The sequence below is a fragment of the Gossypium arboreum genome, chromosome 11 (assembly GCF_025698485.1).
Source record: "Gossypium arboreum isolate Shixiya-1 chromosome 11, ASM2569848v2, whole genome shotgun sequence".
Taxonomy (NCBI): domain Eukaryota; kingdom Viridiplantae; phylum Streptophyta; class Magnoliopsida; order Malvales; family Malvaceae; genus Gossypium; species Gossypium arboreum.
This window is the reverse complement of record NC_069080.1, coordinates 132,452,090-132,468,711: the sequence shown is the minus strand read 5'-3', so window position 1 is coordinate 132,468,711 and position 16,622 is coordinate 132,452,090. Positions and strand designations below refer to the sequence as shown.

Below are 16,622 nucleotides of genomic sequence, written 5' to 3'. Positions count from 1 at the left end.
CATGTCGATGTGAGCGTGATTTTTAATATATATCTATTGAAATTAATAATTTCAAATCGTCACATTTATGGCCAACTATTCCATTTGGTTTCAGACTTCTGTGACAAAAAAGTTCAACCTAAGTAGGCTTTCAAGTTATATACCCTCTAGGAGATTGATGCATTAGGGGGGCCTGTGTGGTTACATGTATTGAAATGCTATGCTTTATACAAAATGTAATGATCCCCAAATCAATAGCAATCGTGTGGAGGAAACAAACTAACGGGATTCATTTCTGGAAATTCAATTTTTTGGGGCTGAAAGCAAATGGGAAGATTCAGTACTGGATTCACCGTTTGTGAATTACTCGTGTATTGTTCCATAGCCATTGACGAGCTGAACCTTCCACCAATGGCGAAACCTGAAAAAGACCATAAGTTACTTTCCATCACACGAGAGAGACGAACGTGACAGAATAACAAAACAGACCAGATAACACCTTTTATTGCAAATAGTTAGGATGAAAGCAGTGGAGTGTATAATGCATATGTCAAAAAACTAACCTTTTCCCAGACTTGGGAATGGTAATTGTTGAGCCATTCAATTTCATCATCGGAGATCAAAGATATGTCGACCAACTTAGCCTGCACTTCCAGATACAATCATGGTTAAAAAAATTAAGGCTTTTATCTGTATCAGAGAATTCATTTTTCTGGGAATTTTATACTATTTTCAGGAAAATCACAGCATTTCCTATAGAATCTCTTTCCCAGCTTCTAAAAATTGATTTGGTTTAAAGCCTCCCCGGGCCCCTACATTAAACCATGAAAGAACCCAGAGTTTGTTTTGTTAAGGTATGGGTTTGAAAGCTTGGAGTATATGGTGTAAATGTTCTGATAAATGTTAGCATTTTTGCTGTCATACAGCAGCTTGCTTGTCCTTCCCCAAGGCAGTAAAAGCCAAATTCACTGACTTGGAAACAGGGGTCCTTCAGGGTTTATGTTTCCTATTAGCCCCTAACAACAGAAGGTGAAAGGGACCTGGCAGCTTTAGCAAAAGCTAGCAGAAAGTCAGTACTGGAGTGGAGCTCGCTCCTCAACTGTTTGTCTATTTGTTTATGTAGGCTAGCATCGAATGTACTCTTCAACAGCCTTATGAAGGGAATGATTATTTCCATGTCCTAATTTTTTATAAAAGTGCTTCGGAGATCGAATATCCCTAGCACTGAAGATGATGATGGTGATGGGCATGATCATGTATTGGTTGAGGTTTGTGATGAAGTGTCAAGCTCAGCCAGTAGGAAAAACAAAGAGAAATCAGATTTGGCATGTCCACTCCCTCAAGAAATTGAGAACTGGTTCCAAGTTAGATCATGCCCGTCACCATCATCATCCTCAGTGCTAGTATAGGATATTCGATCTCTTAAGCACTTTTAAAAAAAATTAGGACATGGAAATGATCATTCCCTTCATATCTAAAGACCCAAATTCAAGCAAGTAATGCTCTGTGAATTCTTGCTTGCCATTTTGCAACTGTGCCTTTTCATCAGTAATCTTTGTGAGTTCCACCTGCCATATTGCACCACTGGGGACCTCAAGCTTAACACGGCTTGACATTGGTTTCCATATTTTCTCACAAAATTTCTAGGAGTCCCCTAGTAATAACCATATATGGTCATGGCCAATGAACTTCATGAGTGAAACTGATTACAAAGTAGAAATATGAAAAGGAGAAAAAGAAATACTTACGAGTATCCCATGTGTAATAGTTTCCTGAAGATGACTCTGAAAAAATGGGGAGTTTTGGAAGTAAACATGGAACAAGTCATTGTCTGTACAAGATTGAGAAATCATGGTGGAAGGCTGTTGAGGAGTATGTTCAATGGTAGCCTACATAAACAAAAAGACAAACAGTTGAGGAGCTAGCTCCACTCCAGTACTGACTTTCTGCTAGCTTTTGCTAAAGCTGCCAGGTCCCTTTCACCTTCTCTTGTTAGGGCTAATAGGAAATGAAAACCCCAAAATACTCCTGTTTCCAAGTCGTTGAATTTGGCTTTTAATGCCTCGGTGAAGGACAAGCAAGCTGCTGTATGACAGTAAAAATGCAGACATTTGTCGAGCATTTTCACCATATACTCCATGCTTATGAAGCAATGACTGAACATAAACCCATACCTTAAGAAAACAAACTCTGGGTTCTTTCATGGTTTAATGTAGGGGCCTGGGGAGGCTTTAAACCAAATCAACTTTTACCACTTTTAGAAGCTGGGAAAGAGATTCTATAGGAAATGCTGTGATAGCTTTTCCTGAAAATAGTACACAAATCCCAGAAAAAATGAAATCTCTGATACAGGTAAAATCTTTTAATTGAATCATGTGTTTTGGCACACAAGACACCATAATTTGAGGTAAAGCCATTTCCATGTAATGGAATTTGCACTCAAGTTTGTTCAATTACAAATGGTATCAGTTCTGTTTGATTTGGTTTTGGAATCTAATTTTTTCAAGTCAAACCAAAACCAGTTGAATTCCATAGCCAAATCGATCGAAATCAAATGCCACTGAAAACTGAAGCGACCCAGCCAAATACAATATGTCCAGGTCAATTTTTTTCATTGACCTTCTATATATTTCTTCAATCTGGAATTTAGGTATCCTAATACTCTTGTTCAGATATGCGTTAAACACGGTTTAGAGATACTTGAAGAAAACTGATGAATCCAAGACTCAGAAAGCACAAGTTTCATATATAATGGTATAAGAAAGTCAATAGCATACCTGAATGGGGAAAAATGTTAGCTTTTCGAATCCAAGATATTCAATTCCTCCATAACGATTTGGTGTATTAATCTCTTGCACATGGAGGAGATTCTGCAAGATTAAAAGAGCCCATGTTAGTAAGTCATTATTAAACTTTGGGCTAATTAAATGTTATTGAACAAGCTTCTAAAACAGCAACTGGAGGGTTCCTCCTAAACTAAAGTATAAACTAATGCTCAAGTCTGATAAATATTTTAATTTTTAATCTCCATGTAATTCAAATAAAGTATAGTGCATGGCCATGGACCGGCTAAAATTTTGGTTTTGAAACAGTGATAAAATGACAAGTTAAAACATGACATAATGCCCTGTATTCTCCACGAAATTCGAATTTAATTCTTGTACTTTTACTTTTAGGAATTTAGTCATGCTTTTCAGATTTCAAAATACAAATCTAATTGTTAGCAGTATTAAAATTATTTTTGTTAAATTCAAGTTCACTACAAGATCAGTTTTTTGGTTTCATTGCTATCATGTGAGTATTTTTTATTTCAAAATGTCTCATCAACAATTTTAACAAAAAATAAAAATAAAAACTGTATTAACAATTAGATCTGAATTTTTAAAATCTGAAAAGTAGAGGAACTAAATTCCTGAAAATAAAAGTACAGGGACTACATTCCAAAATTCCAAATTTGTGAAGAGTATAGGGACTTATGGCATATTTTAAATTAAGCAGCCAGAATTGTTGTAGCTAATGTAGAGTTTGAGGACAAAGAATCATGGCCAGATTACTTTTTACCTCAATCCGAATGCCAAAAGCATGGTCTTCATAATAACCAGGTTCGTTGCTAACAATCATGCCTTTCTGTAGGGGAGTTGTATTTCCATATCTATAGCTAATACTTTGTGGGCCTTCATGAACATTCAATGCAGCTCCAACACCATGTCCTGTGCCTGCATAAAAGAGCAAGATAATGACGTTATGATCAATTAATCAGCAATGCTTTTAATAGTGTAAGAATAACAGAAAGATGGAAGAAATACCATGGCGGTAATCAAGTCCAATCTTCCAAAGGGAAGAGCGAGCAAATCCATCCAACACAAAACCTGGAGTGTTTTCGGGGAATACTGCCTGGTCAAGTGCAATGTGACCCTGCAATTGGATGGTGTATCATGGAAAACCGAAATATTTTAAACCATAGCTAGGTACTCCTTAAAAGTATAACAGCAATGAGAATCATATCATGCAAGGTTATCGTAGGACGTGTAAAAATGATCAAATATCATGCCCCATTCATTTCTAACTGGTTTTACATTTTACAAAACGAAAAGGAGAAAGACAAGAACTAGATAAAGCAGGGATTCTGAGAGATATAGGCTGTTGTGGTCTCACAAACTACAAGCAAATCTATCCTATATTACTCGGACTCGAGGGTGAGTGTCAGAACGGACATGTGTTCAACATTGGTAGTTTGGTACATTTATTTTTTTTAAGTTTTTCCATGTGTTTAGTGTGTCTTTGGAGCACCATATCTTCTTACCCTGGTCATGATGTACAGTTACTTTTTTTTTAAAATGAAGAGTTGAAGCAACATAGAATTTACGATATTCTGTAGTATTTCAAATAACTTGATAGAAAATTTTGGCATATGTGTTAACCTCTTCTGTGACAAATACAAGGGGCTTCTATGCTACCAACAAGATCAAATATAGAACCCACCTTTAGAACTCGGGTGAAGCATTCCTTTTCCCTGGCAGTTGGTTCACCAAAATGTACTGTTCTTGTTATGTCAGTTGTTCCATCAATATATTGAGCTCCACTATCCAATAAGAACAATTTATTCGGATCCACAACACTACAACTTCCTCTTTCAGCTCTGTAGTGTATAATAGCACCATTTGCACCTGAGCCTGCACTATCATTCTAAATGTTAACAGTGAACTATAAACTAATAACCAGAGTCCATTTTTGGTTTCTAAATTTATTAGTGCACATATTCCCCTACAACATAAAAACTAAGCATGGCAATTTACTTTTCCAGAATTCAAGAAATTAAAACGACCTTAACTGGAATGTCTAAAGATGGAAAACAGGTAATCAAGATTAATATACCACTTATTGTATCAAAGCTTGTATCTAGGAAACCTTCTTTCTTTGCACGGAATTCAAGAAGTTTGTCTGCAACATCTACCTCTATAAGTTCCACATTGTTATGAATTTCCTCTTCCAGCCAGCACCAGAATTGTGCCAAAGCTGCTGCATCTCTGCATGTATATCATGATAAACTAATCCTTGAAAGTTCTGTATTGACATATATCTTTTCTTGCAGACAATAACTTTTGGCTGTGCTAAAGTAGACAGTTTTCATAAAGACAGGCTACAGCATGTATGTCTATAGACAAAGGTAGATGTCCTCTTTGCTCATAGAAGGAAACAGAAGATAAGAGTAGGAAAACATTGAGGCTTGTTAAAAGGAATAACCTCAAAATACAACTGTTTCTCGGACTTAAACGTTCACCGGTATTACTATTTCATGGAGAAATCAATTACCTTAAATGGCAATTCTGCATTCCTTCTAATTCAGCGGGATTTTTCAAGGCCTTCGCCAGGGAGATCGGGGATCGCATATAAACTCCAGAAGGACCTTCTGAAAGACCATTGGATTCATCATATCTCTTATTCTTTATTTTTCCTTTACTCCCATGGTTCGAACAATATTTATCCAAAGCAGACTTGTATGTCTCCACAATAGCAGCATTAACAGATGATGTATCTAGCCACAGTTGAGCGCCTTGAGCTGCAAGTCTGGAAAAAGAGCCCATAGTTATTTCCACAATAAGTTTGCCTTAGCAGGTCTGGCAAAATTGGCCAAGGTTAGATCTAATTGATTTTTTTTGCAATCTCGGATAAAATAAACATCATTGCTGGATTGCTTTTGCATTTTATATTACATATTTTCAAACAAGATAGTCCATGAAGTCCAAATGAAAATGTACCAAATCTTGAGAAAATCTGCTCCAGGAAAGATGTGCTAGTTTCCTAGTGAACTAATTCGCAAACAGAAAATGATCAGTTCAAAAAAAAAAAAAAAAGAGGCACCTAAAACATACATACCTCTTTATTTCAGAAAGGATGGAATCATAAGGCCTTAACTCTACGCTTGCATTCTTCAAATGATCCATCACCTCTTTGGTGACTTTAGAATTATCTACAAATAACTTTGCCCCATCAACCTCCACAATTAAGTACGCATACATAACAGGTGAATGTGGGACATCACTTCCTCTCTGCAAAACAAGATGTAAGGTATTATTTGAATGGAGAATTTATAAGTTATAGGAATCACTGAATGCTACTTTACTTGGGCTCGGGTGTGAGTGTCAGATAAGGTTTGGGTCTTTTCAAATTTTTTGAACATTAATTGTATATTTGGAGGGTTATATCACCCAAACCATGTCCAGGTATGCATTGAACACAAGTGACAAATATGGATAGTTCAAGAAAATTGAATATCTTTGAAAGTGACAATCATTCTGAAAAATCTTGACAAAACAAAGTCTGTCAGCATGTTTGTTTCTACAAAAATAACAACCACGTGTGAGTATAAAAAGTACCAAGTTCAGCAACCAGGCAACTTCATCGAGCATGGATATAACGATTGCTGATGCACCAGTGCCAACAAGTTCAGCCCTCAAGGAAGATAATTTGGATGCCACATCTAAACCAGCATACTTCATATCATGTACTCTAATTGGATTGTTTGGGGGTTTCGGCCTTGATTCTTTCCATATTTCATCCACGAGATTTAAATCATACAAGAAAACCAACTCGAGATTCTTCTTAGATATAGCCTCCTTCAGTTCTTTTGCGGCATCATGAGAAAAAAGAAACTGATCCCTTCAAATTATCAGACATCATCAGAAACAACCGAGCAAGAATAACGGGTATAACGCATGAGAATCCAGCTCGAGCTCAACTGCTTCTCAGCCTAAACAGTCAGAACAAAGGAAGAACTATTATCAACACATATTCACTCATAGTGCATCATACTAGACAGAAATCTGTTTAAAACGACTTTATGAAGCTTGTCAAAAAAAAAAAAAAAGAAACCTGCAGAAAATATCGGCCATCGGTCCATAGAGCTGCTTTATCCTTTGTGACAACTGCAGTCCCCGCACTGCCAGTAAAGCCTGATATATAGGCTCTCCTCATGTAGCATTCAGCGATGAACTCACTCTGGAAACCATGCCGACAATCAATTAAATTAATTGCAACAGATGTTAGAATTGACATAAGCTTCAAGTAAGCCTAATCATCCTTAATGATGATACTTCCATAAAGGCTAAAAAGTGGTAAAACTGCATAACATTTGTCACACTATGAAATTTAGTGTGTTTGATAAACCATAAAATATAATTTTGATGATTATCAATGCATTTGATTAATCAGTTTTAGAAATAACTTCTTTAAACAATCTGTTCTTTCCTTTTTAACTTCCATCAACTAAAAATATTTCCTTTAAAAATTCAATAGAAAATTTATTAAACGTTTAACAATTCAGTAGCATACCAAACAATTAATCTTAAAATCAACACTTTCTTTAGCTTATCAAATAGTACAGAGTAGCACTTAAAATATGCTTTAAAAAACTCAAGTTAATGAAACCACCAAAATCTAGTCAAATTTGAGATCAACAGAGAAAAACATACAAAAATACATCAAAGTGATGTATATTTTGATGTATAAAAATGTGAAGATACATATGTAGTGGATGATGAAATATGTGACAGTTCATAGCCGTGTAAGAGACCAAACAATGTTAATCTCATTTATCTAAGGTATAAATTTATCATCTAAATTCTGAAACAACATTTCACATAGCATTTAACCCCATCCATATAAACTACTTTTAGTAGCTAAAGTACAAGATAATTGTACTCTTTAGTTACTCCAGTTTAACTTGAAAAAGGAAATTTTGAATTTAGCTTGGTCATTATCAAATGAGCTCAAGCAACTTCAGCTATTGGACAAGCAAAATCGAGCATCCTAAATTCAAAGAGCGCGATAGCTTAATAGAGCCTTTTCTTTAACTAGTATTGAAATTTCTTAATTTAAACTTAAACTTGAGCTCAAACATAAATGATTGAGATTAATTCAGGCATGAGAATCAGAATCGAGCTCATCTTTTACTGGTACATAAGTCTAATTGAATGAGGTTAAGCATTTTTAGCTCAAATAGAGTTCAAACTTTAAAAATGAAGCTTGATCGGGACTTTAATACTCACAAGCTTATCGAATTTAGCTTTAAAAAGATCCAAATTCAGCTCAGTAATTATCAAGTGAGCTCGAGCTCTAGCAACTTTGGCATTAAACGAACTGAACTCAAATATACTAATAATTAGCTTAAGTAGCTCTAGAGCTTAGTAGTTTTTAGTTCGAATTGATATTGAAAATTCTTAATTTGAATTAAAACCGGAGTTCCATAATTAATAATTGAATTTGAAGTTTCAAGAATCGAGCTCAGATTTTAATCCTAATCGAGCGAGCTTAAGCATTTTTAGTTCGAATTGAGTTTGAACTTCAAAATCGAAAGCTTCTTACAACTTTGAGCTTGGATTACACCAATTTTTAAGCAGCATTCGAAACAACCAAAAGCGGCATAAACAAAGCCAATCATGTTATTTTACGCATTAAAAAAACTACAGAAAAAAGAAAGAGGAATCGAACCTGATGAGCATCCTGAGAAGGGATGATATAGGCATCAATACCAATTCCAGGCTTCGAAAATAACCGGCGAAGAGCAACAACCTTTTCGTCGGGTTCTTGAACGTCACGATTCCGACGAAGCTCCGAAGAATGCTTGGCAGTTACAGAGCCCGAACTACAACACCGTAGCGTCAAAAACAAAGGAACTTTTTGTGATTTATTGTAAATTGAGGGGTTGATTTTGAATTTGTGGAAAATAGGGAGTGAAAAGGAGAAGAAAGGGAGACGAGAAGATGACAAAGAAGCGTTGTGAGATAGAGGGCGTATTGCTTGCGATGGTACGGACTGCATAGTTTATTGTAGCAAATTACAAATGAAACAAAGGACCAGGGAAAAAAATTCTCAAAATAAAATCTCGAGCACAGACGATAAGGTATTCAGATCCGTGAAAGACGAGAAATTTGAAATTCAGGGTGTTTGCTTAAAAGTGTGTTGTTTAAGGAAGAATGATAATAACACTCGGTAACTAAAGATGGTCGTTTGATTGGGCGTAACTTAGTAGAGGTGTGCATCGCCTGGCCTACCCGGCCCGGCCTGAAGGCTCACCCAAAAAATATGAGATTTGGGTAAAAATATAGGCACGAAATATGAGTTTGGGCACAAAAATAAAGTCCGTTTAGAAAATGGGTCGGGTTCAGTAAAATTTTTTGGCTCAGCCTTGCTCGCCCGGCCCAATTATATAAAATATATTTTTTATTTTTAATTATATTTATATTTTAATTTTAATTTTAATATAATCAATTTTTATTATATTTTTCAAATTGTGTATTGTTTTAAGAATTGTTTTAATATATTTTTATTTGTTTCTTATTTTAATATTTGTTTTAAATGTATTTGATTATTTAATATATTTTAAAAATTTTATTTAATAAAATAAGTTAAAAATTTAATATAAATTTGAGCCGGGCAGACTCGAGTTTAACAATTTTATTTCGGGCCGGGCTTGGGTAAATTTTTAGGCCCGAATCTGGCCCAGCCCGGCCCATGCACACCTCTAGGTATCGGATTTATCTATATAGTAAACTATTTGTTAGTTACACTGTTATTAAGAAATTGATTCATCCATAGAAGATATTAATCAAATGCTTAGCTAGAATTTTCACTTCTTTTTATTTCAATTTTTTTAGACTTTTCCTTTTATTTATTTATTTTATAAAATGACCTTTATTATTGTCGTTGTTGCCGTCGAATATAGATACTTGATTTGAGTAAAATGTCACTCTAATTCTTTTTCATCACCTTGAGTGGTATGATTAATTGTGAGAGTTAATTTCGGTTTAAATTATATTTTTGAGAGGTTTCACATTTATTTTATTTTCAAAAAATTTATATTGGAGAAGAGAAGATGATACAAAAGAGGTGTTTTGTCGCTAGAAATGAAGCGGCTAACGACAGTGATGATGAAGAGAGAAGTGACGATTAGGACTTTAAGAAAAAAAGAACATAAGAGAAACACAAGAGTGAGAAGAATAGATGAGGCTAGAGAATTAGACCACTCAAATATGGCAATAGCAACAATACAAAGAGGAGACTCCTAGGTAGAACTCATCATGGGTCGGGTCATCCGGCCTGGCCCAAAGGCCCACTTAAAATGTGGGAGGGTTTAGATAAAAATATAAGTCCGAAAAATAGATTTGGACAAAAAATAAGACTCGTTTAAAAAATAGGTCGGCCCTTGGGTAAGGTATTTTTGGCCCGAGCTCGGGCCGATGCCCAACCCAAATTCGCTAAAAGACAAAAAAAAATCTACTCTTTTTTTTGTTTTTGAATATTATTTTCTTGTTGTTTTCTCCCTATTTGCTAGCATTTTACTATTATGTTGCTAATATTTTATTGTTATTGTTTGGATATTATATAAAACTTATTTTATTGTTAATTTTATTTTTATTTTAAAGGCATTTGTTAATTTAGTTATTATTGTATAAAAATTAATATAGACGGGACGGGTTTTAACATTTTTATTCGGGTCGAGTTTGAGCAAAATTGTAACACCCCTAACTCGTATCCGCCATCGAAATAGGGTTTCAAGCATTACTAGAATTTACAGATCACTTAAAAAAATTTAATTAAATATTTACCGATTCAGTGCATCATATAAATAAATATATTACCATTCAATCAACAGCTTGGCACTTGTCTAAGCATCAAACAACAACATTGTTAGTATACTAGTACATATTTCAAATAAATTCAACATTGATATACTTATTTTCTCGACATGTCACACCTGAGTTTTAATAATTGTTTTTACTTACATAATTTCTTTGTTTCAACATATTAAAAGATAATCATATATGTACATGTCATGAAACATATCATTCTCTTACCGTTTCTTCATAAGTATATATCATTCATTTCATTACATCAATATTTCATGCTCCATCATTTTCATATATTTTATGTATATTTATTTCGGTAATAGTTTATATTAAACTTAACATAAATTATAATCCATGTACCTATACTTATTTCATTTATCTATCTTTTAATTATTTCATACAACTATTTTGTACATATATTTCCATATGACCAAATCTTATAAACATTTCATACAACCATTTTGTATAACCAATTCATAAAACCATTCATCATTTGATACACATTACCTGAATATTAGTTGTTCAACAGATGTCTTGGCGTCTCTCATCCACGATCTTATTTATCTTCGACATGATGCCATAGTGTCTTTCAACTATGGTATTGTTCATTTCATGTCACGTTGCTATGGTATCTTTCAACCATGGTCTTACACATTTCATATCATGTTGCCATGGTATCTTTCAACCATGGTCTTACACATTTCATTTCAGAGAGCACACTCCCGTGAACCTCATCCTTACAGTGGATTACCGGTCGAGCTAAATCCTCAGTAATGTAAACTCATAAATCTTGTCGGGATTACCGGTCCAGCTAAATCCTCGCAACGATAATTACTCTAATGAGCTTAGATCTGAATTACCAGTTCAGGCTAAATTCAGACCCTAATTCGGATTACCCGTCTGGGCTAAATCCATTTTACACATATTATTCGGGAGGGCTATATCAGGATAGGATCACCCGTCCGGGCTAGATCTTTTTTACCGTCAATTCATTTTCAGAGATCCATAGAATTTTCCTTTCATTCAACCATGATTTATTCCCATTTTATCAAATATATCAATGTTTCATTAATTTTCATACAATGAACATTAAATTCATATTCACATCAATAACATACATTTCAAGCATTTAAGAATATAATTCAAGTTACACGAACTTACCTCATTGCTTGTTTGTGTTTATAATTTCATTAATTCGATATCTTTTCTTATCCACGATCAAGTCTCGTATTTGAGTTGTCCGGATCTTTATAAATAAATTTTATCATCATTTTCATTCGTTTCATATTCTAATGCATTTAATTAATGCTCTAGGCAAAATTATCATTTTGCCCCTAAACTTTTAATTAATGACGATTTCATCCTTAGGGTTAGGAACATAAAATTCTTGCAATTTAATCCTTACTTCCAGCTATTATTCTCATACATATTGATAACAGTCCATGAATTCTATAAAATATCAAAATTTTCCATAATTTCAACACTTTTCAATTTAATCCCTAAAACGTGTTTTCCCCCGATCTTGAACTAAATTAATAATTTCATTCAATTTTATAATTTAAATAATAAAATAATCCATTTCATGCAATTTGGTAATTTCTAGAATTTTTACAAAATTATCTATAAAGTTTTACTTTTATTCAATTTAGTCTCTGAGCCTAAAACATGCAAATTAGCCATGCTAGATGAATATTCATACACATTTTTCCTCCTCCTCCTCTCCATTCCACATCCTTAGTGTATATAACACACTTGTAAGTAACATTATCTATAATTTTTATTATTTACTTTTATGAATATTCAAGCTATCCATCTGTGTCATAGTCACTAAATTATTTATATGTAGAGCTATAGAACTCCAATTTAAGATCCGATAATTTTCCCTGAAACTAGACTCATATATATTTTTACCATAAAATTTTCAGAATTTTTGGTTTAGCCAATAAGTACAGTTTATTCTTTAAAGTTATCTTTGTTCTGCTGTCTGATAGTTCTGACCCTTCTTCACTAAAAGTTAATTATCTCCTTGTACAGAATTCAAATGATGTTCCGTTTATTTCTATTTAAAATAGACTCATTCAGGATTCTAAACATATAAATTTAAGCCCATAATTACTTTTATCCATTTTTTTATGATTTTCCAAAGTCAGAACAGGGGAACCCAAAATCATTCTGACCTTGTCTCACAAAATTTATTATATCTCATGATTAAAATTCCATTGCTTACATAATTTCTTCTATAAGAAACTAGACTCAATAAGATTTAATTTCATATTTTATTCATCCTATAATTATATTTATACAATTTTTGATGATTTTTCAAAGTTAGACTACTGCTGCTGTCCAAAACTGCTTTAGTGCAAGATATTAATTACTATGTTTATAACACCCTTATTTTCTTTTTCTACACTATTTCTCATCACTTTCTCTTATTTTCTCTTCACTAACATATCATAGAACCTTATGTAAGAAAACTATACTATAACATTATTTTCATGCTTTCTCAATAATAACAACTTAAAATATATTAAAATCTTAACGTACTTACCTTTTTCTATTAATTCCAATCTTTAATTTGATTTTCTCTCTCCTCCAGCTTCTATTCCTTGAATCCAATTTGACATTCTAACTCCCCACAGTCTCCTTAACATTTTTCTCTCTTGGTAGCTATGGAAATTCTTTTGATTTTTAGGTGAAAATAGTAAATTTTTTGTGAAAGGACCAAATTGTAAAGAAAAGAAAACTTTCTTTCTTTTCTTCTCTTCTAACGTTTGCATGCATGGAAAGATGATGAGAATTGTTCATCTTTCCTTCCTTATATACTAAATAAATAATAATAAAATAATAATAAATATCTCATTAAAATATTAATAAAATAATATTTATCTAATTAATTAATTTAAAATATTATCAACATAATCATTACATTCTAGAATTCTCTCTCTTACTAATTGACCATTTTGCCCTTCATGATCTTTTAGAATTCCATCCTTGAGTCATCACTTAAATTGGTAAAATTGCCATTTAGTCCCTCATAATTTTTCACCTATTCAATTTGGTCCTAATTCATCCATTTTCCTTAGTTTCTAGATCATTCTACCCTTAAAATATTTGCACTATTGGTCCTTTAAAATTTTCATATTTACACTTTAACCCCTCAAATTTTGAGTATTTACTCTTGTGCAACAAGACTTTTCTCATCTTTACAATTTAGTCCTTTCTTGAATTAATATATCATAATATACTTCCCAAGGTTGACACGACTCAAAATTTTCCTTTTTGTCACTTTATTTTCTTATTTTACTATATCGAGGATAATATCTTACTGCAAAAATTTTCGAGGTATTACAAAAATTTTAAGCCTTTTTTTGGGCCAGGCCCGAGCCTAATAAATGGGCCTAAATTTTTAATTTAGCCTAGGCTAACCCATGAGCACCTCTACTCCTAGGGTTTGTCGAGGGATGACTAATTTGACTATGGAATGAATAGTTTGATTAGATCAATTTTTTTAATAGCAATGACTAGAATAAGAATTATTCTATTTAGAGTGAGTAATAGAATAGTTTACTCTATAATTTATATAAGATAATACTAATTAAAATATTAACATTTATCAATCGTGCCGCTAAATCATTAATTGAATGTATTTAATAATTAGTATCCAATTCAAATTTCGAACATAGCATGAAATTGAGCGTCTATTTTACCAAATAATTAAAATGAATGTTAGAATTAAGTGACCCAAATTCTTATTTAAATAAAATACGATGGAAAATAAAATAAAAGTAAAATCCATATAGAACTAGACTTCTTTTATTTTATTTTAGAATAAGGTTTTAAACCTTATTAAACTCCATCTATTTTATATTGATTAGGATAAGGTGTTTCAATCCTACTAGAATATGGCTTTGCAAGCCTATAAATAGACATAGTCTATTCCTCTTGTATTTGAGTAAAAATTTTTCGACATAGTGAATTTTCTTCTCCTCTGCCGTGGTTTTTTCCGAAAGGGTTTCACGTAAAATTTATGTGTTCTTTATTTTTATTTATTTTATTCTATTTATTTTTCACAAATTGGTATCGAGCTTCCGGGTTATTCATCTCGATCACGGTAATGGCGTCTTTGAAGTATGAAATTCATTGTTGGATCGCAACACCGATTTGCGTTGTGGCAAATTAAGATGCAAGCGTTCTTGCACAGATGGATCTAGAGGATGCCTGCTAGGATAGATAAGATGCCTTCGACATTAACAGATGAAGAGAAGAAGCGTAAGGATCGAAAGGCATTAACACAATTACATACGCATTTGTCCAACGAAATTTTGCAGGATGTGATGAAAGAGAAAAGCGCCATTGCATTATGGAAGAGGCTAGAACAAATATGTATGTCGAAAACTCTAACAAGCAAGTTGCATATGAAGCGGCGTCTTTATGCTCATCGTTTGGAGGAAGGTGCGTCGTACACGAACACTTAACAGTGTTTAAAGAAATTCTCTCAAACTTGGAGGCCATGGAGGTTCGATATGATAAGGAAGATCTAGGGTTGATTCTACTTTGTTCGTTGCCCCGTCTTATTCAACCTTTAGAGACACGATTTTATATAGTGCGAGTCTCTCACGGTTGATGAGGTTTATGATTCTTTAACCTCGTATGATAAGATGAAGCATCTTGTGGTTAAACCCAACTCTCGGGGAGAGGGTCTCATTGTTCGTGGGAGACAAGACCGGAATGTTGATGATGATCGTGGTAGAACACGGAATAGAATCCTCGTGGTAAATCTAAGGGTAGATCGAAATCTTCAAGCAGAGGTAAAACTTGCAACTTCGCAAGAAGAAAGGGCACATTAAATCTGAGTGCTATAAGCTACAAAATAAGATTAAAGGGAGGCTGCGAATCAAAAGGAAAACAAACGGAAAATTCGGTGAAGGCGATGTTGTAGAAGACTACGGCGATGGTGAACTTCTAGTTGCTTCATCAATGATTCTAAAGTAAGCGAGTGGATACTTGATTCAGTTGCACCTTCCACATGAGTCCCAATCGGGATTGGTTTACAACTTATGAAACGATGTCGAAGGTGTTGTTTTGATGGGAAATAATGCTTCATGTAAAATCGCGGTGTTGGAACAATTAAAGTTAAGATGTTTGATGGAGTTGTCGAACACTTAGTGACGTGCGGCATGTTCGAATTGAAAAGAAATTTAATTTCGTTGAGTACTCTTGATTCAAAAGATGCAGATACACATTTGAAAGTGGGGTTTTAAAGATTTCAAAGGGTCCTTGTTGTGATGAAAGGGCAAAGAAAGATTGCCAAGTTATATGTTTCTGAGGTTCTCTTATTCTTGGTGATCAATTGTCGTTTCCTCTTCCTTGTCGGATGATGATATTACTAAACTTTGGCATATCGCCTAGGGCATATGAGTGAGAATGGCATGGCGAATTAAGCAAAGAGGACTTCTTAATGGGCAAGGAATTTGCAAACTGAATTTCTGTGAAACCTTGTGTTTTGGGAAGCAAAGAGAGTTCGATTCACTAGAGGAATCCATAACACGAAGGAAGCGTTGGAGTATATCCATTCGATCTGTGGGGCCGTCAGAGTGCCTTCGAGAGGTGGAGCTAATTATATGCTAACCTTTATTGATGATTTTTCGAGAAAAGTTTGGGCGTTCTTCACGAAGCGAAAAGCGATGTGTTTTCCACATTTAAGTCTTGGAAAATTATGATTGAAAAAGCAGACGGAAAAGCAGATAAAATACCTCCGTCATGCACAATGACTTAGAGTTACGTTACGATAAGTTTAATAGATTGTGCAAGTCGAAGGATCATGAGACACTTGACGATTCGTCATACTCCACAACAAAGCGGCGTTGCGAGCGAATGAACGAACGATCATGGAGAAGGTTCGATGTATGTTGTCAAATGCCAACTTACAAGTCATTTTGGCGACGACCTCTCTTGCATGTTTTTGATCAACCGATCTCCATCCGTTGCCATTGAGAAAAAGACTCCACAAGAGGT

At 33.9% G+C, this 16,622-nt stretch overlaps 1 protein-coding gene across 1 annotated transcript; it reads right to left on the bottom strand.

Annotated features, from left to right (window-relative positions):
• Window positions 1-19: 19 nt before the first annotated feature.
• Window positions 20-9,043, bottom strand: LOC108470573 (aminopeptidase P2-like). Its single transcript, XM_017771923.2, is given in 13 exon segments — window positions 20-400; window positions 543-623; window positions 2,757-2,849; window positions 3,541-3,695; window positions 3,786-3,894; window positions 4,462-4,652; window positions 4,855-5,006; window positions 5,293-5,547; window positions 5,857-6,029; window positions 6,357-6,652; window positions 6,655-6,730; window positions 6,853-6,978; window positions 8,470-9,043. Coding segments are annotated over 13 exon segments (2,109 nt in total). The 5' UTR covers window positions 8,800-9,043; the 3' UTR covers window positions 20-328.
• Between the last annotated feature and the right edge of the window lie 7,579 nt (window positions 9,044-16,622).